Here is a 27,829-nt window from a genome sequence, read left to right as displayed (position 1 = left end):
AGCTTCCCATCTGATCCGAGAAGGCTTGTGAACTTTCTTTTCAACACCATCTGAGAAAAAATCACACTTGGTGGTAAAAATCTGTGTCTTTAGTATGTGTGTCTGATAAGTTTAACCGAGATGCAGGTTCATGTAGCGATCTTCCCACCTGTTATTTTTCAAAGCGAAGAACATCCTGTTGATGTTTAATGAGTGTAGAATCCACAGACAGTTATTTGGCAAGGACATCATCGTCCTTTTCAGGAGAGACAGCTGACACAAAGTGTATCCACACAGCTCAGCAGGGGCACACAGTGTGAAAGCCACCTTTAGACTCGGAAGGCGGGTCAGCAATGTTATTAAGCAATACTAGATGGCTTTTAGCGCTGGTGGCTAGTGCTCAGAGCACAAGCATAACCTGTGTCTAAGACTAAATTAGATGGAGGGGAAAGGAAGGTTTAGGGCTGGTTCCTCCTGCTGGATAACCAGCACGATGGTCTGCGTCAAGTCAAAGAGGCCATTTCTGAACCAGCCCGAATTTTAACAGCCTGATGTCAGGACTGTGCACTTCTACAAAATACTGATGATTAACGCATACTGACCTTTTAAATTTATTAACCTAACCAAAGCCGAGGCGGTGCAGATGAGACAAGAGGCAAATTCTGAGCAGAAGCATGACTTTCTGCAGGCATTCAGAAATGTGGTTGGTTGCTCACAATTCATAAACCTGTTTTTTTGAACCAATACTTGGCGTGATGGAAGCAGGTGTGCTCCTCTCTGTGTGGTTAACGGGGCAAATAGCATGTGGCTCTTTTTCTTATTTTTTTTTTTTTCCCCAAAATGATTTCTTCTTCTCTTTCATTAAAAACGGAGATGATTACAGCAGAGTTTCTCAGCTTTTTTGGAGCATATAAAAGAGAAAACAGAAAGCCACCAGACCAGAGCCCCGCACCTGTGTGTGGTGCTGCCCGCAGATTCCTGCCCCTCACCAGAGCCAGGAGGCAGTTCGGCCGGCCAGCTCTGCTGAAACACCTCGGGACGAGCACGGGCCCCTCGTCCTCTTCCACGACTTCGGGAGCTACCTCAGGAAAAGCACGGCCCACGCCGCGGCGCCCCGGCGCCAGGCGGACTACAACTCCCAGCATGCCTTGCGCGCCAATCCCCCGCTGCCCTTAGTGCGCGGGGGAGCGCCGGGCATGCCGGGGCGCGTAGTGCGGCGGGGCGGGGGCGTCGCGGCCTCTCCCCCGCCCGGCCGCCATTGGCCGGCGCCAGCCCCCGCCCGCCCACCACGGCCCGCGGTGGCCTCGGTGCGCCCCGCGCCGCGCCCGCCGCAATCACAGCGCCCGCGGCCCGCAGGCAGCGCGGTAAGGGCGGGCCGGGCCGGGCAGGGGCTGGGGCTGGGGCTGGGGCTGGGGCTGGCAGCGGAGGGGGTCCCGGCCCCAGGCATCGGGCGGGGGAAAGCGAGAGCGGGGCTTGGGGGTCCTTAATACGCCGTGGGGGGTTTAATGGCCCCTAATGAGGGAGGTAATTAACCCCGTAATGAGCGCGGGGCAGCGCGTCGCGGAGTTGGGAGGCGTGCGGGGAGCTGTCGCATCAGGCAGGGCTGCTCGGTTCTGCCCGAAGTGCTCGAAATAACCCCGGGAACGGGTCCGGCAGGCTGTCGCCGTCCCAGGAAACATCCCAGCGCAAGGAGTCTTATTTTATTTTTATTTTTTCCCTCTGGGAAATGGTGCCGCCTCTCTGCTGCTGAGGGAAAGGAGCCTGCCAGCAGCGGGATGAGTTTAAAATTGCTTTCGGGTGCCTTGATTTAGCGTTGGAAATGTTCTAAGTTGTTCTGAGTTAACGTAGTAATGAACTCTTGCTTTTGCTTTGCAAGTGGCTTATCTGGCTTCTGAAGGTATATTAGCCACTACGTGCATTAGTGCTAATCAATTAAGCTGATTCATAAGGTATTTACATGTAGACTTTGTAAATAATTGCATTGCAACAGAGACCCTAATCTCCATCTCCTTCAAAACGTAGCTTATCAGAGGCTGTGGTCACAAAGACTTCTCCTTCCTCCCCTGGAAGTGTACAAAGAAAATCAGACTAACCCTGCAGGGGCTGAGGTGGTTCTGGTGCTTCAGCCTGCGGAGCAGACAGCACAAGTAGGTAGAATATTGCTGACAGAGCTCTGCAGACATCAGGCTCTTGTGAGGAGGGCTATCACGAGTTGCGTGGTTTGCAGAAATCAGCACCTAAATGTGGCAGGGACTGGTAGTGTGCAAACACTGTCTGGGAAGAGGAATTGTGCCTTGATTCTGAAAACTAAAAGGTCATAAAAATGCTTTGAAAACTAAAGATCATAAGAACAGCAGCTGAAAAAAAAAAAGAGTTCCAAGAACTGGAGTGATCAGCTGATTAGCTAAGGCTGTTCTTTTTCTCCAAGATTGTTGTTAATTCATACAAAGGGAAAATGTGCGTACGGCTTCTGTTTATGCAGCTCTTAGAGGCTGTGCTTGAGCTATTTGGAATTTAGCTACTAAGGTGGCAACATCTCTCTAAACACCAGTGGAAAATACTTCAATCAACACGAGTTACTTTCTGTAGCATGACCTGGTATCTTGCTGCTCTGAGACTTTTGATCTTAGTGGAGCGCTTCGCTAAGGAAAGGCTGGGAACGCAGAGGGAGCAGCCTGCTGGCCAGAATTATTCTAGCAGAGCTGGCCACTTCCAGAGGTGCTGCTAAGCATCCCTCTTGTAGTAAGTCAGGGAAGTGTGCTAGCAATGCCATGTGAAATGGCTAAGGGACCTCAGGGAGGACATGCAGGTTTTAAGAGGTGAGTGAATTACTCTGGTCACACTGCTTACTGGGCCATCCGAACTGCGCCTGAATGTGCAGTGGTCCCGTGTGTGTGGATCAGATGCTGCCATGTCTGTGAAATGTGCCTTTCTCCTGACATGGTCTCCAAAGCAAGGTTAACTCTTCCACTAGGAAGACGAGGAAGAGCTGATGAAATCCTTGCCTATTTCTGGGGGGTCAGCCAGAGCTCTAAAATGGTCTTGTGAATTTTCAGTTCTGCCACGTTTGATCAGTTGATCATGATGGATTCAGTTCTGATGATGTTTATTTTGTGTAGTGAGATTCTTGCTTTGCATGCATTTAGGATGGCTTGTGACAGATACTTTATTCCTTGCTTTAAAAAAAAAAAGAAAAAAAAAGGCTGTTTATGTGCCTGTGGTAAGCTGGTCAGCCGAGCTGGTTTCTCTTCTAATACAACCTGAAGACATAGCATGTGACGGGAACTTTCTCTTCTCAACTGTGGGTCAAGTACTCTTTCAACACAACCCAGAACGCAATCTTTTTAAATTGCCTGCCTGAGCAATCAAAGGCTTTCTTTAAGCCAAGCAGAAATAGGTATTTATTTTTCTTTAGTGTTTGGAAACGAGAAATGAAAGACCTATTCCCACCGCACGTGTGTTTAATGGTTAAGCCTATCTTAAAAGCTCCTGGGGAAACCTTGGGGAACAGAGCATTTGTTAATTGTGGCTTATTAATGCACTGTTAATAAGCACTATTAATGCACTTTTTTTTCCCCCTTTCTATTGTTAATATGATTTAATTATAGTAAAGGAAAAAGATAAGTGGGATTATGTCATTAGAGACTATAAGAGAGGAATGTTTCCTATTCTAAATAATCCATGACAAAACATGGGTGGCTTTCTAATAACACAATGCAAACATTGCTTGGCACTTGTTTTCCCATCACTTCTGTATCGTTCCCAACTTTGTGTTGGCAGAGATGAGAAATGTGAGGATCTGCATATCCTTGTGCCTCATGGGAGGCTGTTCAGTTCCTCGTGGAGGGACTGCCTGAGCGGGTTGGTAACCTAGACTGCGTTCGATATTCAGTCTTCATTCATTCCTCTGCGCCCCGGGGCTGGCAGCTCTAGCACCCATGTCCTGCTCACCTGGGGTCCTGGCAGCAAGAGCTCTGTGTTAGCATGGTCCAGGCTGTGAATCCATCAGCTGAGACGCTCAAACTGTTACCAGTTCAGCCCATGGCCCTCAGGAGCGTGTTTTCTCTGAAGCTACTCGGTTGTGTGGTGTGCCACCAGCCAGCAGCAGTGGCTCTCCCTGTGCACCGGGTGCCTCTCTGCCAGGCTCTGCCCTATCGCTGTGCTGCCCAGTGAGCGGCTGGCAGCACCACAGCTTCTCTTGGCACCTGAATTTGAATTTATGGTTTGCATCTCCAAGAACTAAGCCTCATGTGGCAGGATCTCCAGCCCTTCAGTGGTCACTTGAACTGGTTATTTCCTCTTTGTGCTTCTCCTGGAAGTATAAACAATTTTAGCTGGAAAAATGAGAAGTTAGCTTTAATTAATGTGAAGAAATTTCTTTGTGTGAAACAAATGCTGAGCTTTGAGGGATCTGTTCACATGAAACTTGGCTTTATATTCCAGCATGTCAAACTCAGTTAAGATCTCTGCGTATGGTCTAAAATACTTTGATTTTTCTTTTCCTGTCTAATATTTCAGGATATTTCTCAATGGTGGGGAGGCATAGGTTTGTTAGTCCATGGCATATTTTGGCACCTGACGAAAGTTTTGAACAACTTGATATGATTCTCAGCCATGTTATAAGCAATAGAATGGATGTTTCTTTCTGGATGCTGTAAGCACAGCCCATCTTCCAGGCAGTTGTTAGTATGTTATCTGAGTCATCTGAATCATAGAATATCCTGAGTTGGAAGGGACCCTTAAGGATCATCAAGTCCAACTCTTGACACCGCACAGGTTTACCCAAAAGTTCAGACCATGTGCCTAAGTTCACAGTCCAATCTCTTCTTAAATTCAGACAGGCTCGGTGCAGTGACAGCTTCCCTGTGGAGCCTGTTCCAGTGTGCAACCACCCTCTCTGTGAAGAACCCCCTCCTGATGTCAAGCCTAAATTTCCCCTGCCTCAGCTTAACCCCGTTCCCGCGGGTCCTGTCACTGGTGTTAAGAATCTGAAGAAGTGACAAGGCAGACTTGGCATACAAATTCTATGGCAGCACCATGACAAGAATTTACAACTGCAGCTCGACGTGAAAGATTGTAGTTGTTTATCAAATTGCAGGAAATTACTGCTTATTCCTTCATGTACATGTAACTGCTGAAGTAGCTAATAATTCAGCAAACCTTGTATTGTTAAGTTATCAAGTATTGTTCGTGCTCCCAAATCTCATGCTTGCAGGCAGTGGCAGCAGTGGTTTATTCCAGAAAGATAAGTGTACTAGATTCAAATGAGTTTTTGGAAGAAGCGTTGTCACAGCACTTAACATTTGGTTCTATTTTTCCTTCTCTGTTCTGGAGTTCACTGGTGTGGTAATAGCTCTTCCTGTAGAAAAAACAGTGTGCTAACATGACTTCCTTCACTTTGTGCTAGCTCCATTAAAAAAGAAAACAAAAAAAAAGTTCAAAAATATTTATAGTCTTTTCTTTCCTATTACCACCTGCATTGCTTCTCTTGGTGATGAGAAGATCCAGTCTTAGAAAGAGCCATACTACTCGTTACGTGAGCTGTCTTCACCGTACGCAGCTGCTTTGGGAGCAGGCTGGTTACTTCTCTGTTGCAGCCCCGTTTGGGGGGCTACACATGGGTGCTTCTGGCTGTGCGGAACTCAAACTGCGTAGTATGGTAAACCAGTACTGACTTTGGTAATGCTTAGTTATTTGGCATAGTGGCAGCTTTGACATTGTGCTTTCTGATCACACAGTATGTTTGGGGAGTTCCCAGTTTTTCTTCCAGGGGAAGCCACGCTAAGTACACTATTCCACCCTTAGCAAACCCCTTACGTACATATGCACAGTGATCAACCTCCAGAATCTGTTCTTGTAACCAGACCAGTATCAAATCCCACACAAGAGCTTGCAGTTCTTAGAGGGACTTTGCTTTAGGATGGCGTGTTGGATGCAGCAGACCTGAGACTGTGTGACAGGTGAACATAACCCTCCTCCTGCTCACCCCCAACCAAAAATGCAAACTTTTTGTTAGAGGTGGTCAAGTGGTTTGGTTGTATAGCAAACTTGATCAAACGATCAAGGTGCTCAGGCAGCCGACTAGTAGGGACACTACCTGTGGTCCTCTCAAGAAAGCAGAAAGTGCCATTTCTGCCTGGACTCGAAACTCTTCTCTGGCTCTGGTTTTCTGAATTTGGGTTCACAGGCTCAGACCTTCCTCTGTCACTGTGCAGCTTGTGCATACGCTTAACCATTGTGCAAAATAGATGAGAATACTGCTCTTTCATGTGGTACCCGTTCACATCTGCTCTCCACCAGCATAACAGGTTGCACAAATAGCACGAGGCTCTCACAGCCTGCACTTCCCCCCAGCCTCAGCAGCAAGGGCTGTATCTTGCGCAAAACAGCACTAAGGGCTGTCCCCACCCTTGCTGGCGCTGTGAGCACAGAGAGCTTTTGTGGCCCTCTGACATTGAACTCCCGAGCAGTTCTCTGTGTCTGTCCATCATTGTGCCCACATCACCAGGGATTTGACTTGATGATAATGGGCTCGTTGCCAGTCAGCAGAAACCAGTAAATTATCCAAGCAGAGAAGACCAAGAGAACAGTATCACTCTGAAAAAGTTTCATCTGTGAAATGCTTGATAGCGGTACTTGTTCTGTGTTAGAGGTTTTAGTCACTGCCAGCTACTGTAGAACAAAACAACCAGAGGGAGCTGAAAGACTTGGTTGTACTGTTCAGAGCTGCTTTCAGTTAGATATGAAAGCTGATAGAAAAGTCTTGTAACTAGTAGCAGCTTGGTGCTAAGGAGGAAAGATCTGACCAGAAATTACACTGTGGGTTGAATGGTCTTTAGAAAGCATGCACACAAGGAGGACATCTAGTTGTTTGCTTTGGGTTTGTTTTTTTGACCGATGTCCTCTGATCTACTTCTCTCAAACTTCTTCACTAGGGATTTTTTCTTTCTCCCATTTGCGGAATAAATAAAGAAGAGAGATGATATTGGAAGTGGTTGTGCTGCTGGGCTGTGCTCTGGGCATCAGCACGTTTCCCCTGGAAGAACCTGAAGATGGAGGCAAGCACTGGGTGGTGATTGTTGCAGGTTCAAACGGCTGGTACAACTATCGACACCAGGTAAGGACCACTGGTCCCACATGCTGACACTGCCACGCTCCGGAAAATGCCTGCTCTGGGATGTTCAGGGAGATGGTAGCTACCTAGATTAGCTAAGTCCTTATGTCATTTGGGCAAGTGCTTTCACTTCTGGACTTCCAGGAGTGTGTGGAGTATTCTAAAAGAACAGCAACAAGATTGATGCACAGCCTGCTCTTGTCATTCTCATCCCAAGAATTACTCTCTGCTTTTCCTTTTGCTATCTGAATTAATTTGCTTATGACTTTGTCCAGCCTTTCATCTTCTGAAAAGTTGTCATTAGCAGCAGGAGCTGTATTCATTCTCCCTCTAGTCACACTTCTGTGTCTTGGGAGACCTGTATCATTTAGGCTAAATATTCCATTACCACGCTAGAGCACCTGACCCCAACTTGCAGGTGAATAAGTGATGTGTAGAATTAAACCTTATTTTTGAGAGACCCGCATGTTTCTGTCCACTTGATTTCTTATATCCTAACATGAAATATCTCTGTTTCTTCTCTGCCAGCAAAAGTCTTGGCTAGGGCTGTATAGCTACAGTACGTTTTTGTGGGGTGAAGGACAAGGGTTCTTCTTAGCCTGAATCAGTTTGCTTACTGTGTTCTAAGGCAAGCAGTTCATGGCTACAGACTAGTGCTGCCACAACAAGGACACAGTGCACTGGGGTGCAGGTTGGAAAGAGAAGAGGAAACAGGAACTCTGAAAATTGGCACTGCTGTCAAAACCAGTGTTGTGGAATTATGGTCTGATTGAGAGTGTCAGGATGGACAGGACTGTGACTTAACTCTGATTAAGTTCAAGGCTTATAATCAGCAGTCAGGAGACTACAGCAATTTTTTTCCTTTGGGGAATTCTTGGGCAATCCCTTAAACAGATTTCATCTATACTTAAACATGGCCTTTGTTAGATGGGAACATCTTGCTTTCATGGAGAACACAGTCCATTTAATTCTGACTTAAAGCATACATTTATATGTTTCTAAGTGTTAGAAAAATATTTTACTAGACTATTGTTAGTTAAGGTGGAACAGAGATTGACACACTAGTGTACAGAACCAGTATTTTAGAAGTTAGGCTGTAGTAAATGTTCTGGGTACACATATCGAACTGACCTGCTGAACTCCTGAAACTTGCTAAGTAATGATTATTTTTAATGCAGCTGCCTGTAAAATAGAGAGAGACCTTATCTTCTCCGTTTCTGTTGATTGAGAGAGAAACAAACCTACCCTGTGTTTGTTGTGCATGCTGGGTTTTGTATTTATGCCTCTCCTCCTTCTCTGCTCACAGTTGGTTTGGAACTTTCTGTGCAGTAATGAGCTTAAAGCTTGGTGAACCAGACTGACAACGTTCTCGCACGTGAAGAAGAACCTGTTACTGGCAGATGCTAGCATAATGCTTGGACAAACTGGCTTTAGGGATTTGGGCAGCTCCTTGCACTGTAACCATTACCTGATAACCGCAGGTGATATATTACTGGCCTTATCATAGGCTATTCCTATTGCCAATGAAATCTGAAGGAAGATACTTTTTAAGCTGAAATCTCAACAGAAAACAATTGCAAAAACAGAAGTGTTGTACTTATCACTGCCCCTCCTGGCATGTCTAAATTCTGAGTTGTGCTTTGGTTGTTGTGTTGCTGTATCATCAGTCTCATTGGCTCCCTTCCACTAGGAGGAGTTAATGCTGCAACATTTGTTCTTAAAATCACTTTTTGGAAGCTGTGGTTCACGAGAATTCCTTTTCTGCAGTGGCCCAGCCACAGAGCTTTTAATACTTCTGCGGGTGGACCTTCAATAGCAAGTACATGTGCCAGGTATAAGGAAGTCATGAAGGACACAAGATGTACGCTTAAGTATTTGTGTCCAGTGCTAAGTCAGAATTTCACACCAGCAAATTAACTTTTGAGTTGCTGATAGTTTTTTAACTTGCTGATAGTTAAGTAGATACTTTTCAGGTTTAGAAAATTGAGAGTGGGGTTTCTTTGAACACCTTCATTTCTGAAGAAAACATTGACTAACAATGCAAAATATCTGCAATATTTAAAGCCTAGAAGTGCCTGTATTTTAACCTCAACCTCTTGCTTCATTTATAATATTAGCATTTGGAACAAAAATTAGAACACCATTAAGAATCCCTTTAAAGTTATGAAATCATAGCCATAAAATAAGAGAGTCAGCATGGAGGATCCTTCACAATGGGATTGAGCTCCTACTGATCTGTTCTGGGCAAGTCAGTGTGCCTAGCTTCTTACAAAAGAATTAATTCCCAGGAGGTGCAGCGCGTCAGAAGCCTGTGCTGTCTTGCCTATCTGCCTCTTTTGGCCAACCTTAGGGGCCGGGCAGGAGTGAGCAGCTGTGGTAGGAGCGCATACTCTGTGACATGCCCAGCAGCTAGTCAGGGAACTGTGTGTGCGCTACAAAGTGTGAGCCAGAAAAGGGTGTCTCCGGTATCAGAAGCTTAGGAAAACTTTTCCTGGCAAAACTGGCGGAACAATAGATACTTTTGAGGAGAGTTGGACAGAGGAAGAAAGGTACTGCAGAGAACTCGGGAGTTGTTACAGATTTTTAGAAATTTTATGCTGACTGCTCACCATGTCTTTGCATGTGTTAGTACTCCCTGCTTTCCAGCTAGGGAAGCAAAACCACTGTGTTTAAATGACATATTCAGTGGAACCACGAACCAGACTTGAACTTCCAGTTCTGTACTTCATCCATCATGAAAGTTGTGCTACAGTGAGCATACAAGCTTCAGTAGAATAATAATTTTAGGTAGAGTAATACTTGTACTAACAGAAAACTAAGCAGTGCTTCAGAATTGCTGATTTCTTTGTTTGATTTTTTTGTAATTCGTCTACTTTCCAAAGGAGAAATTGCAGAAGAAAATACATTGTACTCTAATTCACTTTCCTCCTGCCCTTGCCTTTCTTCCTCAGAGCCTCTCTGATCTAGCCTGCACACAAAAGAATTTGTAGATGTGAATCTTCCTGTAAGTAGATACTCTATGTGACTGTTACTTATTACTGGACTGGACACTATTTCCTAAATGCCACTAAGCACTCATAATATCCCTTTGTAAGTTGAAACCTCAGCTGACACATATCTAGGTTTCAATTGCTCAGTTCAGCTGTTCGGTGTACAGTTAATACAAAACACTGCATGTATGTATTACACATAATGTTTTGTGAGCTCCAGTTGTTTGGCATGCTGTCTGCACACAGCACAGTCAAAACGTACTCCATTGCTTTCCGCAGTAGTTACCTGGTGACAGGATGTGTTCATCTGACTATGCAACCATAAAAGGAGGGGGAGAAGGTTCATTTTTAAAAATGTCTCTAATTTCATACATGAAAATGTGCTGGGAAAGTAGTCCATCGTTGGATACTGTACAGGCTCCAGGAGCAGTAAGTTTGTAAAGGCAGTACAGACCCTGCAGAAAGTTAGTTTGCACCTGTAACCTCAAGGAATCTGAAACTCCTTCTAAGACTTATCTGTCAGTGGTCAAAATCCGCTGTCAGTGGTGCAAACCTCAAGTGTAGGCAAGATAAGGAAAAAAACCACTGTCTGCACTTATCTATACTTCAGATTCACACCTTGCAGGGCACTTGTTTTCTGTTTTGATGCCTGAACTGTGACTGTTTCCACACCAGGATGATCAAAACTTGTCTTTTACAGTTATCTGATCAAGTTCTTAACATAAATGTAAAATGTTTTGTATAGTATGCAGCCTACTGTGATAGGCTTCCTGTTATTACAGAGCTAGCCTGTGTATAGTCTTATGGTTGGTGATTCTCTGTTCCTCAGTGTTTTTACCCATATCTTTAGTATTTTTGATTAGACAAAAACAGTGTTTCTTGTTCTTACTGCTGTGATTGTACCAGCTAACTCCAACCTAAAGCTGGTTTTACAAATAGATCAAGAGGAAAGACAGACCAATTCTGTCTGGATACCTCGAAAGGCAAAAATTAATAGTGTCAATGGAAAAGCCTGCTGTGAAATGCAGTCCTACTAAAGGCAGAGCACATACTCAAGGAGCAAAAATAGCTTAAAAAATCTGACAAAATTAAAATGTTGAAAATAGAAACTTTAAAATTTGCATACATGGTTTTATTTCTGGTCATTGTTTTTAGTCTTGCACTTAGTGAGCTTTATGGGTCAGGGATTGTACTTTTACAGAGTTTTGGACACTATGAAGCAGAGCAGTTACTTTGTTCAGGACAGTCCGCATAAATTCTCGAATCATTCAGTTAACAGACATGAAGGATGCCTTGGCTACTCAGCTTCAGTTAGCTTTTCCTCATTGTGCTTATCAAATTGTAAGTGAAGCTATGGGAAAAGCTTTCCTAAATGCTTAATACAGCTGTGGGTTTTGGCTGATTGACTGATGTTTAAGGGCCGGAATGAAGCATGGCTGACACTGTCAGCCCAGAGCAGAGCAGGCCGAGGGGAGGCCTCATGGCGGCCTGCAGCTCCCTCACGAGGGGAGCAGAGGGGCAGGCGTTGAGCTCTGCTCCCTGGGGACAGCGACAGGACCCGAGGGAACGGCATGGAGCTGGGACAGGGGAGGGTCAGGATGGGTGTTAGGGAAAGGTTCTGCACCCAGAGGGTGGTCAGGCACTGGGACAGGCTCCCCAGGAAAGGAGTCACGGCATCGAGCTGCCGGAGATAAGAAGCATTTAGACAATGCTCTCAAATGTGTCCAAAAAAAAAAAAAAAAGGGAGTCTGCTCGAAAGCTGTGTCACTCAAATGTTTAAACAGCTTTATGACATAGGAGAGTGAGGATGGTTGCCTTTTTGTTGTTTTAGTTGCTGTTGTTTTCTTTCAGAGTTTTTTCCAAATGCCCGTTCCAGGATAACAGGGGAATTCCACCTCTGATCCCCATGATTTCAAGATCTAGGAGTTAATTAGTGCAGTGAATTTAAGCATAGATTTTCCATATCAATTTGCTGATGTAGCAACAGGTTTAGAGGAACTTAGGAATAAAAGATCTGAACCATCCCACTAACAGTTTCCCTTACGACTGGCACCTGGGCTGGGTTGTGCAGGAGCAGCTGTACAGCTATATATTACACCTTCTCCCTCTTCTTCTGTGCTCTTGGTAACAGGGCAGCTGCTACCCACACCAAATCACGACCACAAAAGCATGACTTGCATTTAGTGATGATTTTTTACAGTCAATGTTCATAGCATTCATTTCATGTACAAAATCAACAAGAATAACACCAACTGGAGACCTGGAACAATGTTAGCTCCCTGTCTTAGGGTGGTATACATGTATAGCCATGCCACAAACATTTCTGGAAGAAACAAGGCTTAAACAGTAATATTTGATAGGCACTTACTGATCAACGGGAAATTGTTAGATTCACATATGCCTCCCTACTCTAGCAGCAGGCAGTTTCTATTCTGGTTTTATAGAGATTATTTTTTTCTGTGTGTGGGAGGAAACAGGACAAGCATATGACCGGCATCAAAGGTGGCTTGTCTGGTCAGCTAACTTTACACACGAAAAGTCATTTGCTCAAAACTATTCTAGCTAAGCCAAAGGAATTTTAGCAGCAAAATATATTTTTGCTACGCTAGCCTATGCTGGTGGTACCACTACATTATGGGTAGGCACAATTCTCTTAGCAGAAGCCTTAAAGGGTTGGGACAAACCCTAAACAGGCATAAGTTAAGGTTGTTGGGAATTGATCTGTTTTCATGAACAGTAGGGAATTTAAATTTAAATTTACCACCAAGATCTGAGTGAGACAAGATGTAGTGAGCAAACAGTCAGCAAATCAGAAGGAAAAGGAGGCCAAAAAAAGCTGTTAGTATTCATTTACAAAGCTGAACTAATTTGGGGTAATTGGGTATTAATTTAGAGCACTTCCGAAGTTCCTGGGGGCCAGCCACGTATCTATGGGAGCGCAGACACTTACTGGTTGAATATGTTGATATTTTGTCACTAAAATAAGCCTAAGCATCTCCTTGTGTTGCCAGCTTATAGCTGTTTCAGCGTAACAGAAGCAGAGTACTGTCTCAAGGGTGAGAGGAGATCCATGATCTATCTACTCATCAGTCTGTGTAGAGAAGCCCAGATGAGTGTTTTCTACTACTTTTGCCCAGCTTCCTTCTGAAAATCAAACGTGTAGTCAAGTCTGTGCTCTAGTGTTTTGTATTGCATGGGGTACCTTTCTAACTGGGTTTAACCTCTGCCTTTGCCTCGTCGAGGCAGCAGCTGCCATAGTGCTATACAAGGAAATGGGGAACTCTGAACAGTACAGATTGCCTGGGACAGGTGGGAGAAAGCCTAGCCTGACTCATGTAGTAGGAAATATCCTTACTGTGTTAGTAAGGATAGTTTAACATTCAGGGTTAGTTGTGTGAAGAGATTTTGCTGTGGGAGAGTTCCTTAACAGTGAATGTGCCTCACCCTTCCCCGAGTCTTGCACAACTGCCTGCTGTTTTTCAAGCACACTTGGGAGATGAAGGATTTTAAAGTGGTAGGATTTTACAGCATCTTTTTAGTTAAACTAGTGGAAATTGCTAATGTACCTAAGTCAACTAAAATTTAGGAGGTCCACATAAGCCACTCTAGTTTGGTGGATGTATTAGCAAACTAGACTAGTTCAGCAGAAGTAAGTTTTAAAGCTTGCTTCTTGCCTACGTTTGGAGTTTTGTTAGGTGAGATTTCTTCTATTAAATCTGCACAGCTTTTCTTGCATGTGGTAGGTTTTGTAGTTCAGGAGTTTAAGTGTGATTGCTGATAACCCATTCAGTCATTCACAGGCTGCAAGTCTAAAAAGAAAAAAATATTATGTGCTGAGTGCACTATGAATTTAACATTCTGATAGAGGTTCATACTTTACTGTAATTGTGCTTTAATGAGTATTGCTGTTTCTGTGCCATCAAAAGACAGTTCTATAAAGAAAATTTGCTTATTCATATCCTGTACAAGTCAGAAAAATAGCCTGAATAGAAAGCCTGCAATTCTGATTTCCACTGAAATCTGTTTTCTTGCCCTGAGCTTGCTGTGGTGTCACTTTATGAGAAATACATAATTAAAAAGGAATTTTTCCTTAACTAAAATTAAAAACAAACAAAAGAAACCAACAAACAAAAACCAAATCTTTGCAGAGTTGAGATTGGTAAACTGTACTTGTTTAAGCCAAGGACAGTCTTTAATGCTTATTCATGCAGGCTTGGTGCAGAACTAATTGAAATTGGTGGAAATCCAACTCCTCCTTCCTCTGCTGTGAATCTGTCAGTGCACAACGTTTTCATTTAGATTCCCTTGCAGAATTCAAAACATTGCTGAGAACCTTTTGTTAAATTATTTATAACAAATATCAGTTAACTTCTGGATTCTGTTTAAGTAGGAATTTGAAATAGGTAGATGGAGAGATTTTAATCATAGTCTTTATTATTAATCCAGCTATTGCTAGTTAGAGGAAGACAGAGAGTTTTGGATTGAATCTGTGCATTTCAGCCTGCTAACAACCCTCAGTCTCTTAAATTTGAAATTAAAATGTTGGGATGGAGTTTCTTTTGGACAACAGCGTGATCTTAGGTTGGCAAAGCCATTTTTCTTCTGATCTCAAAGGTACATTGAAGTCTCCATTAAAACAAGTAATGAAAACCTGCTTACTTCCAGGCAGACGTGTGCCATGCGTACCAGATCGTACACCGAAATGGAATTCCAGATGAACAGATCATTGTCATGATGTATGATGACATTGCAGATAATGATGAGTAAGTGTTGAACACAAACTGGTAATGAACTATGTTTGCTACAGATATGCCACAGTCACCAATATTTTTAAGTTTGTACTAGTTTTGTAGGAACAGCTTTTAAAGCTGCCTGAGATATGCATAGGGACGTTTTATCCATCAGCACAGTAAGTCTGCTTTGGAACATGCTCCTGAGCTTTCCAAGCCTTTATCCACAGCTCAGCATCTGTTAAGTACTGAGGACTCCAGAGCTCCTTGTCAGTTCTTCATTGTTATGAGAGCAATTGATCTTAGCTTCCAGGCATAACAGTTTTCAGCAGATAACCTAAAAACAGAAACATAGGGAAGCTCAATGTATGACTCAGTGGCTTTTATTGAAAAGATGTTATCAGATTGTGGTGGTTTTACCGTGCTAGGCAGCTGAACACCACAACCGCTCTCTCACTCCCCCTCCTCAGATGAGGAGGGGAAGAAGTAAAGGAAAGAACAACTCAGAGGTTGAGATAAGGATAATTTAATTAAAGAGGAAAAAAAATATTATTAAGGAAATATTATTATTAATTAAACAATTCAACTAAAGGGAAAAAAGGGAAAGGGGAAGAGGGAGTGGGAAAGGGAATAACAAAACAAAACAAGTAAAGGCGATGTGGAAGTGCAGAGGAAAGAAATTACTCTCTACTTCCCACAAATGAGCGATGCTTGACCACGTCCTTGAAGCAGGGCCTCAACGCACGTAGCCGGTGTTCGGGAGGAGGACAGACGTTCTCACAACGAGAGCCCACCCCTCCCCTCTTCTTCCTTTTTCCACCTTTTATTGCTGAGTGTGACATCATATGGTATGGAATATCCCTTTGGTTGGTTTAGGTCAGCTGCCCTGCTGATGTTTCTTTCTCACTTTTTGCCCACCCCCTAGGAGGGTTAGAGAGAGTCCTGATGCTGTGCCAGCACTTCTCAGCAGCAGACACAACACTGGTGTGATACCACTGCTGTTCTAGCTACAAGTGCAGAGTGCAGCACTGTATGGGCTGCTGCAGGGAAAGTTAACATCCCAGCCAGACCCAGTACACAGATTGATTAATCCCCAGAAAGCAGATTGAACAAAGAAGTGTATATGTCACATCCTTGGTCACTGTCATTGTGTCACTGCTTCTGATATAAAACCGTTCACTTATACAGCCTCTAATGCTGAGACAAACTTGAGCAGAAATCAGCAGATTTCATATGCGCAGCAGCAAGTGCAGCAGAGAATAAAGGGCGTTAAAGGCAAGACTTAAAGCAGGGAGGTAACAGGATAACAGACCACCTGCCTTTATCCTCAGATTAATCTACAGAGTCTGAGGCAGGATACCTGAAGGTACTGTGAGGGTAAAGACACCTAAGCTGAGCATCAGTAACTGCGTGAAGGGAAAAGGACTTTGTATTCTGTGTTGACTTAACAACACATGGCACTAGTACTTGTACTGTCTAAGGTAAACTTGCCAGGCAGGACAGTTTAAATGTTTTTCTAGTTGTTCTGTGGCTGTTGTGAAGCACAGTACTAATTCTTCGTATTTATGTTCCTTTAAACTTTCAGGAATCCCACAAAAGGCATTGTCATCAATAGACCTAATGGCACAGATGTGTACGCTGGAGTGCCCAAGGACTATACAAAGGAGGTAGGAATGAAACCCTATTCCACAGGGAAGTTAAGGTTCAGCGTTAACCAGTGGTCTGGATAAATCCCTTTAGACTGTACCTTACACACTAAAATGCATGTAGTGTAAAACCCCTAGCATTCATAATTTGGCATGAAGCTCAGTGTTCATTAGATGAATGTAAACACTAGATGTTTGGAAGTGAAGCAGTGGTCATAAAAGCAAATCCTTACATGGTCTTTCATTCAAAAGTGTTATAAGTTTAAAAGTGTTAATTCGTAAGACAAATTGTTTCCTTAAGTCAGAAGAGTAATGCAATCACTTAGTGAGTTCGTAATTCGATGTCTGAGTGAGTCATCAGTGCCTAATGTGCTATTGGTGATAGACTGAAAGGAAGGGTCTGTGCATGCAACCCGACAGTTAAGGGTGGGGGTGGAGTGTTAAGTTCAAGATGGGGAACTGTGTCAGTGAAACTAAAATCAAAATTATTTCTTTAGGGATTATTTTTTTATTCCAGACCACACCGGTAATACAGTTAAAAGACTAGATCCAGAAATTCTTTTGCCAGTGTAATGTAATGGTAGGGACCTGGATGTAGGGTTGAAGAGATGGGTGAAAGTGGGGCAAGGCAGGAGATTTTTATTTGGCTTCACCACCAGAACAGAAATCTCGAGAAACTACAAACATTGAGTTCCATAGTTGCAGTAAGACTTTTTTAATCCCCAGAAATTTAAGTAGGAACAAAAATGTGGATTTCCAATGATAACTATACAGAACAAGTAAATCTTCATTCTAATACAAAAGCACTTTTTCAACTTGGCTTGCACTTTTTTTTTTAAGTGCTGAAGTATTAGAACAGGAATTACTCCAGAATATGAACAATACAGGAAACTGAAGAAGTACTGTTCCTGAGCATCAAGGGCCAGCTAAGCTTGCTATCTATGCATGGGTTCTGACTTTCAGAAAGCATCTTTCTAAATTAAGATTGTGTTGTTGTTTTTATTATCACATTTAATTGAAAGCCTCTTGAATTCTTAGGATGTTACTCCAAAGAACTTCCTTGCTGTTCTTAGAGGGGATGCGGAAGCAATGAAAGGTGTGGGATCAGGAAAAGTATTGAAAAGGTAAGAGAAGTTTCATTTAGAAAATAATTGCATATGTAGTTGTACATTGGCACTGAATTCAGCAAAAGAAGAAGGTAAATTAGAGCCTTTTACAACTCGAGAATGCAGCTAGACTATTGGTGGCAATTCCAGGTCATTCATATTGGAGATACAATGGTTCTGGTTCCTGAAACTAGCACCAACAAGCAACTGCTGATACTTGGTTGGTATTGAGTCCAGTATAAATGAAGATATAAAAAAATCTTGAGGACAGTGTCAGCTATATTAAAGTATTTGTCATTTAGATGACAAACGTGAGATGTATGATGCCTATTTTCTAAGGTGTGGTGTATTTCTGACAGTACTGCTAGAAGACAGTTATGTTATATTTTTCTATATACACTATTTCTTGTAAAAACTTTAAAATATGAATTTGACCATTGGGAAGAATTAGCCTAAGTAAGTAAAATTCCATAAGTGCCTGTTTCATCTAACAGTTCAATTTAGAGCCAAAGCAATGAAACAAAATAGAAGAGTCCTGCCCTGACACTGGGGACAATAAAAACAGTGAAGGAGCAGGGCGAGAGTTGACTAAGTTATTGCTCTCAATTGTTTAAACTTCCTCATGAAGAGCTGAGATAGAAAATAATCCATGCAAGTCATATAGGTAAAAAGTTAATAAACCACTGTACAGTTACAAGATTGTTCTTTTCTAGTATCTGCAATGAGCCAAGCAGCAAATATAAAGCATTCTTTAGCCTAATAAAAAAAAAATACTTCAGAACACACCTCACCTGTAAAACCTTGAAATTGTAAGTCAAATAAAGGAGTGGATGTGCAGAAGGCCAAAGACTCTTAGCTGCCCAGGAAGACAACTTGAGCCCAGTTACAGAAGTCTTAGTTATTTACATTTCACCTTGGCCCAATTTTTTGCACTTATGGTCAAGAGTGAGAGAGAGAAAAATGCCTCCCAGCCCTTTGTGTGCTAGGCTCTGTTGTGTGAATTTCAGTCAGTGCCCTGACTTCTGCTCTTGGGTGGGGCAAGAGCTGTTTCCTCTGCTTGAAAGCTTTCCAGAGCATCTTCCAGGTGATTTATAAGAAAAATCCCTTTGCAGATCTGGCTGTTAGGGCAATACCTTAGTATCACAAACATGATCTATTTGATTTAGACTGCAGTAAAACTGTACTGCAAACAGTGTGCCACGCAGACCTGTGAGCATGCAATGCTCAACCATGTGCAGAGCCAGGTAGTACAAATACCAGTCTAGTGTAACGGGTGAGTTTGTCTATAGGTCAGTTCTTTGCAGAGACATAGGTCAATGCTGAACTGGCTATGTAAGGCTATACGGATCACAACAAGGCAGAACATAAATATGCATAAGGATCTTAACAAAAGTTTTTATGGTTTATCACATTACTGATGCCTTACCATAACTTAGTTATAAAATGATTCCGTTTTTAGTAAAATGCCCACAGTAAAACAGATTCCTCAGACAAACATTAAAAAACAGTTGTACTCCTGCCAAGTACCAGCCTCTGCCTGATCAGCAATCGGTTTTCAGTTTGAAACATGAAGTGTAATTGACTGATCCCCCGTGCCTGGTGGACTAGCTATACACCCCTGTTTTTATTCCTCCTTCAGATACTCATTTCTTCTCATAAGCACGCCAAGTAGTATGTTTTAGGAGGAAAAATTACTACCAAGAGCACGAGGTGTTTCAGCTGCATTATTTTCAATTCTTGACATCTTGGCATTCGGTCTTGGCATTGATAAGCAGACAGTGTTTATGGTGGTAAAAATTAGGTTGGAGTGGTTTGAAAAATTTGTTTGCAATTTTCTCTTTACAGTGGTCCCAAGGATCATGTATTTGTTTATTTCACTGACCATGGAGCTCCAGGACTTCTAGCTTTTCCTGATGACGACGTAAGCACTATGGGGGAGTACTGTGGAGTTTGTCATAAAAAAAACATCTTTTGAAGTGACATACTTAGATACTAAATCTAAAACACTAAGTATTCCATGAACTGTCATACTGGGGGTTGGGGGCCGAAAAGGAGCAATATTCTCCTCATTATCCCAGTTTCTGTTTCACATGGTTATCACTTAGCTGTCTAGTGCAATACATAGACCATTTGGCACCATTACCCTTCTTTTCTAGTGGTAAATGCTAGAATGTTGTGTTTCAGAAGTACAAAACTCTGGATATGTTTAAGGGGAAGGAATAAATGTATTCAAAACAGTTAGTAGTTATTACTATTACATGAATTGTGTGTACTGAACATCAGCAGTTTTAATACAAGCCTTCTTATTTTACAGCTTCACGTGAAGGACTTGAATAAGACTATTTGGTACATGTATCATCACAAGAAATACCAGAAGGTAAAGAAGCATATCAGAAGTTGTGTGATTAAAAGAGTAGCTGGCATGGAGGAACATGGTTTGTCTTCAGTTCCAGTGTCATGTAAAGCACAGGGAATCTGGTACCAGACAATTAAAACTTGGATTAGGGTTTTGAACTTACAGGACTGATCCTTTCCAATTTTTCCCTTTTCACTTTTAGTTCACTGATGCTATTGGCAATTGATACAGCACAGATATAGCCCAGACTTCCGATAACGTATATATTCTGACCAACAGTGGAGAAACAACATCTATAACTACCGCACCCTCATAATGCGTACCTGACTTGTTCTTCCTGTGCTTTGGTTGCTGCAGACTGTGCTCTTGCTACAGGAAGTTCGATTTGCCTAATGTTTTTCTTACAGTTACTAATGTAGTTAGTAGAGACAGTACCTTTTCTTAGAAAATTCTGTGTGTTTATTTCATCACAAGTTGTTTTAAGCAGAAAAGCTAATATTTAGAACGTTTTGATAGCCTTTTTAAAGCAACTTTCTGTGGTAATCCATCTACTATGGCTGGCTGTATTTAGGACCACATAAGCGGCCATTGGCTCCAGAAATAGTACATTTAATAGTGGTACGTTGCTGGGCCTAAAGACTGACCATGTTTTTGATTTGTGCTTTGTACATTGGTCATTAGATTCCCATGGATTCTACAGAGATGGATTGCATCTTTTCATTATGAGAAAGTGAAAACAATCACATAGTTTAGTTCCCAAAAAAGAAAAATGGATCTGTTTACCTACATGTTTTGTTTTTGTAGCATTATGGATATCTTTTGTTTCAGGGATATCAGGGCAGGCCATCTAACTACAGCTGAAAAACACTGAAGGACTTTCCTCCATTTGTTTGTGGAATTTCTTAAGGTGTCTGATCTGTTTTATAGATGGTGTTTTACATTGAAGCGTGTGAGTCTGGATCTATGATGAATCATTTGGCTGATCATATCAATGGTGAGCAATCAGTTAACTTAGTGGACTTAGATTTCTCAGCCTGTCGTAGGCAAGACCTAAACAGATCCTGTATCAAGGAGAGGTTGTAGGCACTTGCATTTACGGTTTAAGCAGGGATGCACAAGAGTTAGAAAAATTATTTTTCCATTTATGAGATGTTCCTTTTAAAGAACTAACAGAGTCCTAGAAAGACCATCTAGGCTTTGAGTTTCTTGCAAATGAGAAGCTGAAAAATTACTTATTTTCAGAAACTTCGTGGTTGCCCTTAACTGGTAGCACCTGGTTTGTACTGACATTTCTCAGCATCAGCATTGTTTAACAGCAGGGATGAAGTTCCTGCTGACGGTTTCGTTGAGTAGAAAAGGCAACCATGGTACATGATTGCCAAGCAGTTTGCTACCCTGATTTGGGCAGTAATACAGGATGTGGAACACTGATGTTTCAGGGTTTCTAATCTCTCAGCTGTAGCTAAGCCTTCATTAGCATGAGGAGTCACAACTTTTTCAAGCTCTGCTTCGTGTCTGAGAGACCAGATGTTCTGGCTTTCTCATGGTTTTGAAGCTCTGATGCCAGGGAAGACCCAAGCACACACCTGTCCTCAGCTTCCTGGGTCTTTGGCCCTGGAGCAGTTTGGCTGGCAGCCACCTGAACTTACAGCCCTGTCAGGGATTTACAGAAAGTTCACGCAGAACGTTTCATGGCAGAGATTCTTCAAAAACGCTCTGTGAATCAGCATGTTTCAAAGTTTATTCTGTTAGGAATTTCCAGTCTGGTGACTGATTTTATTACTAGCTCTACTACTGATTTACAAAGGTGGAAAATTGACAATTCATGTAGGAGGCTGTCTTTGCCAGCCTTTGGTTGTGACCTGCAAAGCTTAACTGGTTACTTAGTAAGCGTTTTAAAAGATGCTAAGAAAGAGCACTTTACTGCACAGAAAGGATTTGAGACTCTTTTTGGCTTTTAAACTGTAGATACCTTTTGAGTGGAAACAACACTACAGCTACAGGAAAAGCATGCACAACTTTTTTCATTCTGAAACTTGGACTTTCCTTCAGTCATGCAAATACGCTATGAGTTGACCTTGGCAAAAAACCACTATGGCTTTTGTATCAATACCTACAAGGAAGTGTTTAAAATATTTCTGTTGTGTAAGAGAGAACTGGAAATGTTGCTTTTGGGTCAGAGGTTTTTTTAGCTTTTCCCTCAGCATAGTGTTATCCTGGAGAGAGTATTTCTTAGAAGAAAAAATTTCTGGAATAAAAGATGATTTATAGGATTTATTCCAAGCTTGGAAACACATTCTCATCCTTGTAATTAGGAAAATGAATGTATAGGCTGTCAGTGTGCATTGTCAGGCAGTTCTTTGAAAAGTAGTTTTTGACAGTTTTTTCCCCGCAGAAGTGCATATTCTTGTTTAAATGCCCCAGACCACACAGTTGGCAGCAAGGAAGGAGCTCTTAAACAGTACTGACAATGATGAACAAAATGGCTTATAGGCTTATTTTCTTCCTGTTATTTAGAAATAAATGATTGACAAACAAAATCCTTAGGCAAATATATTGTGTGTATATATTATATATTTAGTATATCATAAATCATGGACGGGGTGGGGTGTATTAAAAAACAAAACAAAAACAAAACCTACTTTCCATTGGTCTTACAGTTTATGCAACAACTGCTGCCAATCCCAGGGAGTCTTCTTATGCATGTTATTATGATGATGAAAGGCAGACTTATCTTGGTGACTGGTACAGCGTGAATTGGATGGAAGATTCAGATATGGTAAGTTAGTAAATAGTTTCTGCATTTCCATGCATGAATATCACTAGGCTTAGGAAAAAAGAAAGAAAGAGAAGTTCTTAAGTTCTTTTGAAGGATTTATGAAAATCTTTGTTTTCATGTGAGACTGAAATAAAGAAATTGAGTTGATAAAAGTATTTATCTACTATTCAGAACCACTTTGGTTGCGCAACTACCTTTATTTAAATATAAGTAAGGTTAGAAACTGTCTAGCTTCTAATTTCAAGTTACATCATCTTAATTTACTAATGAGACAACATATCCAAATTTGTTAAACAAATTGGGCAGTTCAGTAAGTTGTACCTCTTCATCAGAGCTCCTTAAATACTGAACTGTAGCTAACCCACTTGCTAGCATCACGGAAAACAGTAGTATTGAAACAAGTCTGGGATTCTTATGTGAGCCCCCTCCCCTCTTGCACGTTTGCTGGGAGATTAGGTGGTCGCTAAGAGCAATTTGGGAATATCCTGTCCAATTTTCATTTCCATTTTTACTTCTATGTCTTTCAAAGGCTGTACAGCTCATGCCCTATACTTCCTTCTACAAGGTAGCACCCAAGACCTTTTCCAGGTTTCCTTCCATTTTTATAATACCTGAATTCAAGTAGTTGTGATTACATGGAAGTTTCTTTATGCAGGAGGATCTAAGAAAAGAAACGCTCCACAAGCAGTTTCAGCTGGTGAAGAAACGCACCAACACCAGCCATGTGATGCAGTATGGAAACAAGGTATGTATGTGAGTGGGCTTCCTGGTCAGGGTCAGATATATTTTAGAACTTTTTCTGCCCTACACATTCGTCTCTTCAAAACGATGTAATCTGTTGATTTAGGAAATGAAACTGTTCATCACACACACAAAAAATCCCTTAGCGTCTAAGAGCTGATCCTGATGCTAAAGGAATACAGGATACAAATTGTTCTCCAAGCTCTGCCTGTGATTTAACTCTTCACATCAATCAAGTATAAGAAGTGTAGTAGCCACTTCCAGGCATATTGTGAATATTAATGTAATGTTAATAAAACATGTTGTTCCGTTGAATGTGAGGAGCTAAGAGGTGATGCATCATTTATGATAGTCTTGTTTATTCAACGTGTTTATAGAAATACTTGAAATATTTGTCAAAAGATCAGGTTATTTAACGTGACGGTCTTTTTCAGAGATTTTTCAGACAGTTCTTTTTTCAGAGATTTGGAAATAGAAGTTCCTCCATATTTGGCAGCCTTGATCTTAGAAAAAGAAATAAACAAACAAGAAAACATAACAAAAACATTTACAACCCTATGAACTGCTTTATTTTTTTCTAATAAAACAAGTTTAGAGACTTAGCTTTGCACAGCGAAGAGTTTATTTTTTTATTTTCTAACTTTCAGAGTATCTCCTCTATGAAAGTGATGCAGTTTCAGGGCATGGGGAAGAAAGCTGCCCCCATTTCACTGCCACCTGTTGAACACTACGACCTGACACCTAGTCCTGATGTGCCTCTTGCTATCATGAAACGAAAGCTGATGGCTACCAATGACATGTATGAGGCTAAGAAGATTGCTGCAGAGATGAAAACACACCTGGAGGTAAGCAAAGAAAAACAAAACTAAATGAAAAGCAAACAACAACAAAAAAACTACCACACTGTATGTAAGGTCAGATTTGTGTCAATAATAAGCAATGCCAGAAGTCACACCCCAGAACCAGCCGGATTTTTTCCAGTTTTCATAATTTGGAACAAAATGACTCTTCAGACTTCTAACATCTGTCTGATGGTTTATTCTTCCTTAAAATTCAGGGATCTGTTCCCTGAGGCATGTTAAGTAGTAATTATCAAGACAGATGTAAGGAAATGCAAAACCTCACAGCTTTTATTGCCAGGAAATTCCCTGTCTGCTTCCATGGAAATTTTTGCTGGGAGGAGTTATTCATTGGTATTAGAGAAACTCTTGTCACAGTACAAGTGAAGTCTTCCAGATCAAAAGCTCCTGCAGATGTGTAGCCAATATTGGTACTGTATTCTGGCAGAACTCCAGAAGGAGGATGAGTTATTTTGTGCACCAGGAGTGTTTTTGTCTCCCTAGTTTTCTTTTGGATGCTAAGGGACAGATACAGACGATTGTGCCAAATATAAGAGGCAAAATTGAATACCTTAAAGATCCCAAGAGCTGAAGGCCAAGAAGGGTTTAATGAGAAATTTAATTCAAAGTCTTCAAATTGGGGCTCAAAAAAAGCAGGTTTTAAAGTTCTTCTTGTTTTATATTCAGGCTAAAGAATTTATCAAGGAATCCATGCAGAAGATCATTACCCTAATAACAGGATCAAGAGAACAGACCAACCAAATTCTGTCAGACAGATTGACCATCAGCAATTATGACTGCTACCAGTCAGTGGTGAACCACTTCAAAGCTCATTGCTTCAACTGGCACTCTCCCTTGGTAAGTCAAGTGTTAGACATAACCTGATACACATACTGGTAAAACAAGTAGTCATAAGCAGGTCTGCAAAATCAGCTTTTATTAAAAAGCTAGCTTGGGGGCAGTCTTACAGCTTAGTTTTGGAGAAAGGGCAACTGTTGTTTTTGGAAGCAGGAAATCACTTCCACCATGCTTGTAGATGAAGATTACTAAAAATACCTTTAGTAAAAAGCAAACAGAAATACTCCCTAATAGCTAAAGGTATCCCTTCAGGAACTCCTTCACCAGAAATCCCAATATTAACTAAGTCATGTTGTATTTCTGCTTAAAGCATCACTACAAGTAAAACAGAAACATAGCACCACCACTCTGAATTCACAGTACATTCAGATTTCTCTGTTCTGATTGCATGTTGCGTGGTTCCTTGCAGTAGCCTAGCTGATGCTATCAAGATATCCGTGATATCTTGGGGCTGAACTCCCAAGAACACCTTCTGTTTTAGGGTTTTTATTGCCATCTATTCTTCCTGGGATCCGAGCTGAGTACCAAATCTTGTTGTGCTAGGCACTGTTTAGCCAAGAACAACAGAGGTCAGTTTCCATTCCAGAAAACCCAATCCCGATGTCAGGCGAGGTAACCTAAGCAGTCAGGTAGGATGAATCAACAGCAAAAAAGATTGATTTTAGCAGAAAACAATGGAATTAGCTGCCAGTTGAACAAGATGGAAGTACTATTTGCAAATCAAAAGCAGATGCAATCTCTCAGCTGGAACTTCTAAGCAGCAAGGCTACTAGGAGATCACATAGCTCTGTTAAACTTCTAGTTCCTCTTTAGCGTTTTGGAGGGGGCGGTTTTTTCATTGGGTTCTTTGGTGGGCTTTTGTCTTTATTTTGAGTGCAATTGGTTAGGTGGGCCCTCCCTAAGGGGTAATGCGTAGCAACAGCTAAATTTACCTAATGAAGTTCAAAGAACAAAGTACACAGAAGAAAAATCTATTTAGTCTAGTGCTAGATTATCACGACTTGCAAATAAGTGCCTTGAATGTTAATAGCATCTCTGAAATACTTCCACAACTTAGTTTGCATAAACAATAACTGCTTGTCATCCTGGAAATTATTAACAATGTTTATTATTTCAGTATGAGTATGCCCTGAGACAGCTGTACGCCTTGGTCAATGTCTGTGAAGGAGGATACCCCATTGACAGGTAAGGAGGTTCCCAGGCACTCTGCGTAGTTTTGTCTGTGTCTATAAAAATGCAGAAGCTAATAGGATGATGAAGCCTAACGCTACAGGCTTCTCATGTATTCTCTCCTCTGTTGACCATTCTGTTATTAAAGATCTGACTCTAAAACTATGAATGCTAATTTTGGAAAACACATCATTGTTATTCCCTCCCACTCATAAGCACCCAGATCCCCAGTAAGCCTTTCATTTCCTTGTTGGAAACCCTCAGGTGAAATTAAAGCCAGTCAGAGGATCCCACTGTATGGCATAACTTCAAAATAGCGTGACTGATGGGTTGTACAGGATATGGGTGTTGCCCTGTAACTTCTGTATAATGTCACACTGAAAATAAGCTGGGAATTGCTGTATTTTCTCCTCTGCCCTCTCAGCTGCTGACTCAGAAGACCACAGCGCTTCTGTGTCCTCATCCTGTAGCAGGAAAACAGGAAAATAAGGGTCCAGGCTGAAGTGCTGTGATAGTGGCAAGGGAAGTGTGGTGTTGAAGTTCTGATTTGGGAGGGTGTAGTTCGTGTGAGGGGACGGGAACCTTGCAAGCAGAAGAAAAGGGAGAGAGGAAATCAGAGGGGTAGGGAATGGAAGGGAGGACTGGTAGTTTAGGCAGAGTCAGCATGCAACCCAGAAGGCAAGGAGCTGCTTTGCCAGTCATTTTGGGAAACAATTTGAGAAGAGAGAGCCTGAAAAGATTCTCATTGTTATTTTCTCTCTTGCAGAATATGCTTGGCCATGGATCAAGTGTGCCGTGGATATTGACGGAAACAGCAGCCTTGTAGTGTAACCCTTGCTGCAAGTGGTAACTTCTCATAACTGTAATAATCCAGATTTCACGTGCATGTACCACAAAGAGTCAGCTGCTGTCCTGGAGCTGTGCTGGGAGCTGAGGCTACACGCAGTACAGCACTTGTCAGCGCTCTCCCCCGCATCCCCACCTGCCACCAGACCGGTGGTTTGGCAGAGCCTTTTTGTCAGACCACGCAGAGCTTCAAGATGGATGATTTGTTTTGAAGTGTAATGCTCTAAGAATCTGGATGAACACTACAAGCCACCAACAGTGATTTGAAATCCATGCAAAATTTAAGCATTGACTCAAGTTTTGAAAAAAAAAAAAAAAACATATACTATTGCTAAGCATTACTTTTTTTTTTAACGATGTTAATTAATTCATTACAGTGACTAATTTACAGTCTGAGTGAAGAAACCAAAGTTTGTTCTTCAAGCTTTAACTCCTTAACAGTTTAAAGAAGTGTGATGCATTCAAGAACTATCAAATGTTAACAGCACAGTTCAACTGTGAATAGCAAGAACCTTTTTGGGTAGAAAGCATTGTTTCCCAAAGAAAAAACACAAGTATCTAATGCTGTAAATAAAGTGCTAGTATGCTATAATTAAATGTATTTACACACAAACATCATACCGTTCAGGAATCGTCTGTGAATAAAAATAAAGTTGGCAGTTTCATCAACCTACA

The 27,829-nt window shown here is 41.7% G+C and overlaps 1 protein-coding gene across 1 annotated transcript; it reads left to right on the top strand.

The window, feature by feature from the left end:
* The first annotated feature begins 1,189 nt into the window (after positions 1-1,189).
* Positions 1,190-27,829, top strand: LGMN (legumain). The gene is made up of 14 exons (XM_035327116.1): positions 1,190-1,343; positions 6,915-7,096; positions 14,749-14,846; positions 16,399-16,480; positions 17,498-17,583; positions 19,411-19,486; positions 19,880-19,942; positions 20,849-20,915; positions 22,582-22,700; positions 23,356-23,445; positions 24,089-24,286; positions 24,968-25,138; positions 26,256-26,323; positions 27,075-27,829. Exons 2-14 carry the CDS (start codon positions 6,959-6,961, stop codon positions 27,112-27,114), a joined length of 1,296 nt encoding a protein of 431 aa, XP_035183007.1. The 5' UTR covers positions 1,190-1,343; positions 6,915-6,958; the 3' UTR covers positions 27,115-27,829.

Source organism: Oxyura jamaicensis, chromosome 5 (assembly GCF_011077185.1).
Source record: "Oxyura jamaicensis isolate SHBP4307 breed ruddy duck chromosome 5, BPBGC_Ojam_1.0, whole genome shotgun sequence".
NCBI lineage: Eukaryota > Metazoa > Chordata > Aves > Anseriformes > Anatidae > Oxyura > Oxyura jamaicensis.
Note: the sequence above shows the minus strand (reverse complement) of the source record. Positions and strands in the feature narration are given on the sequence as shown.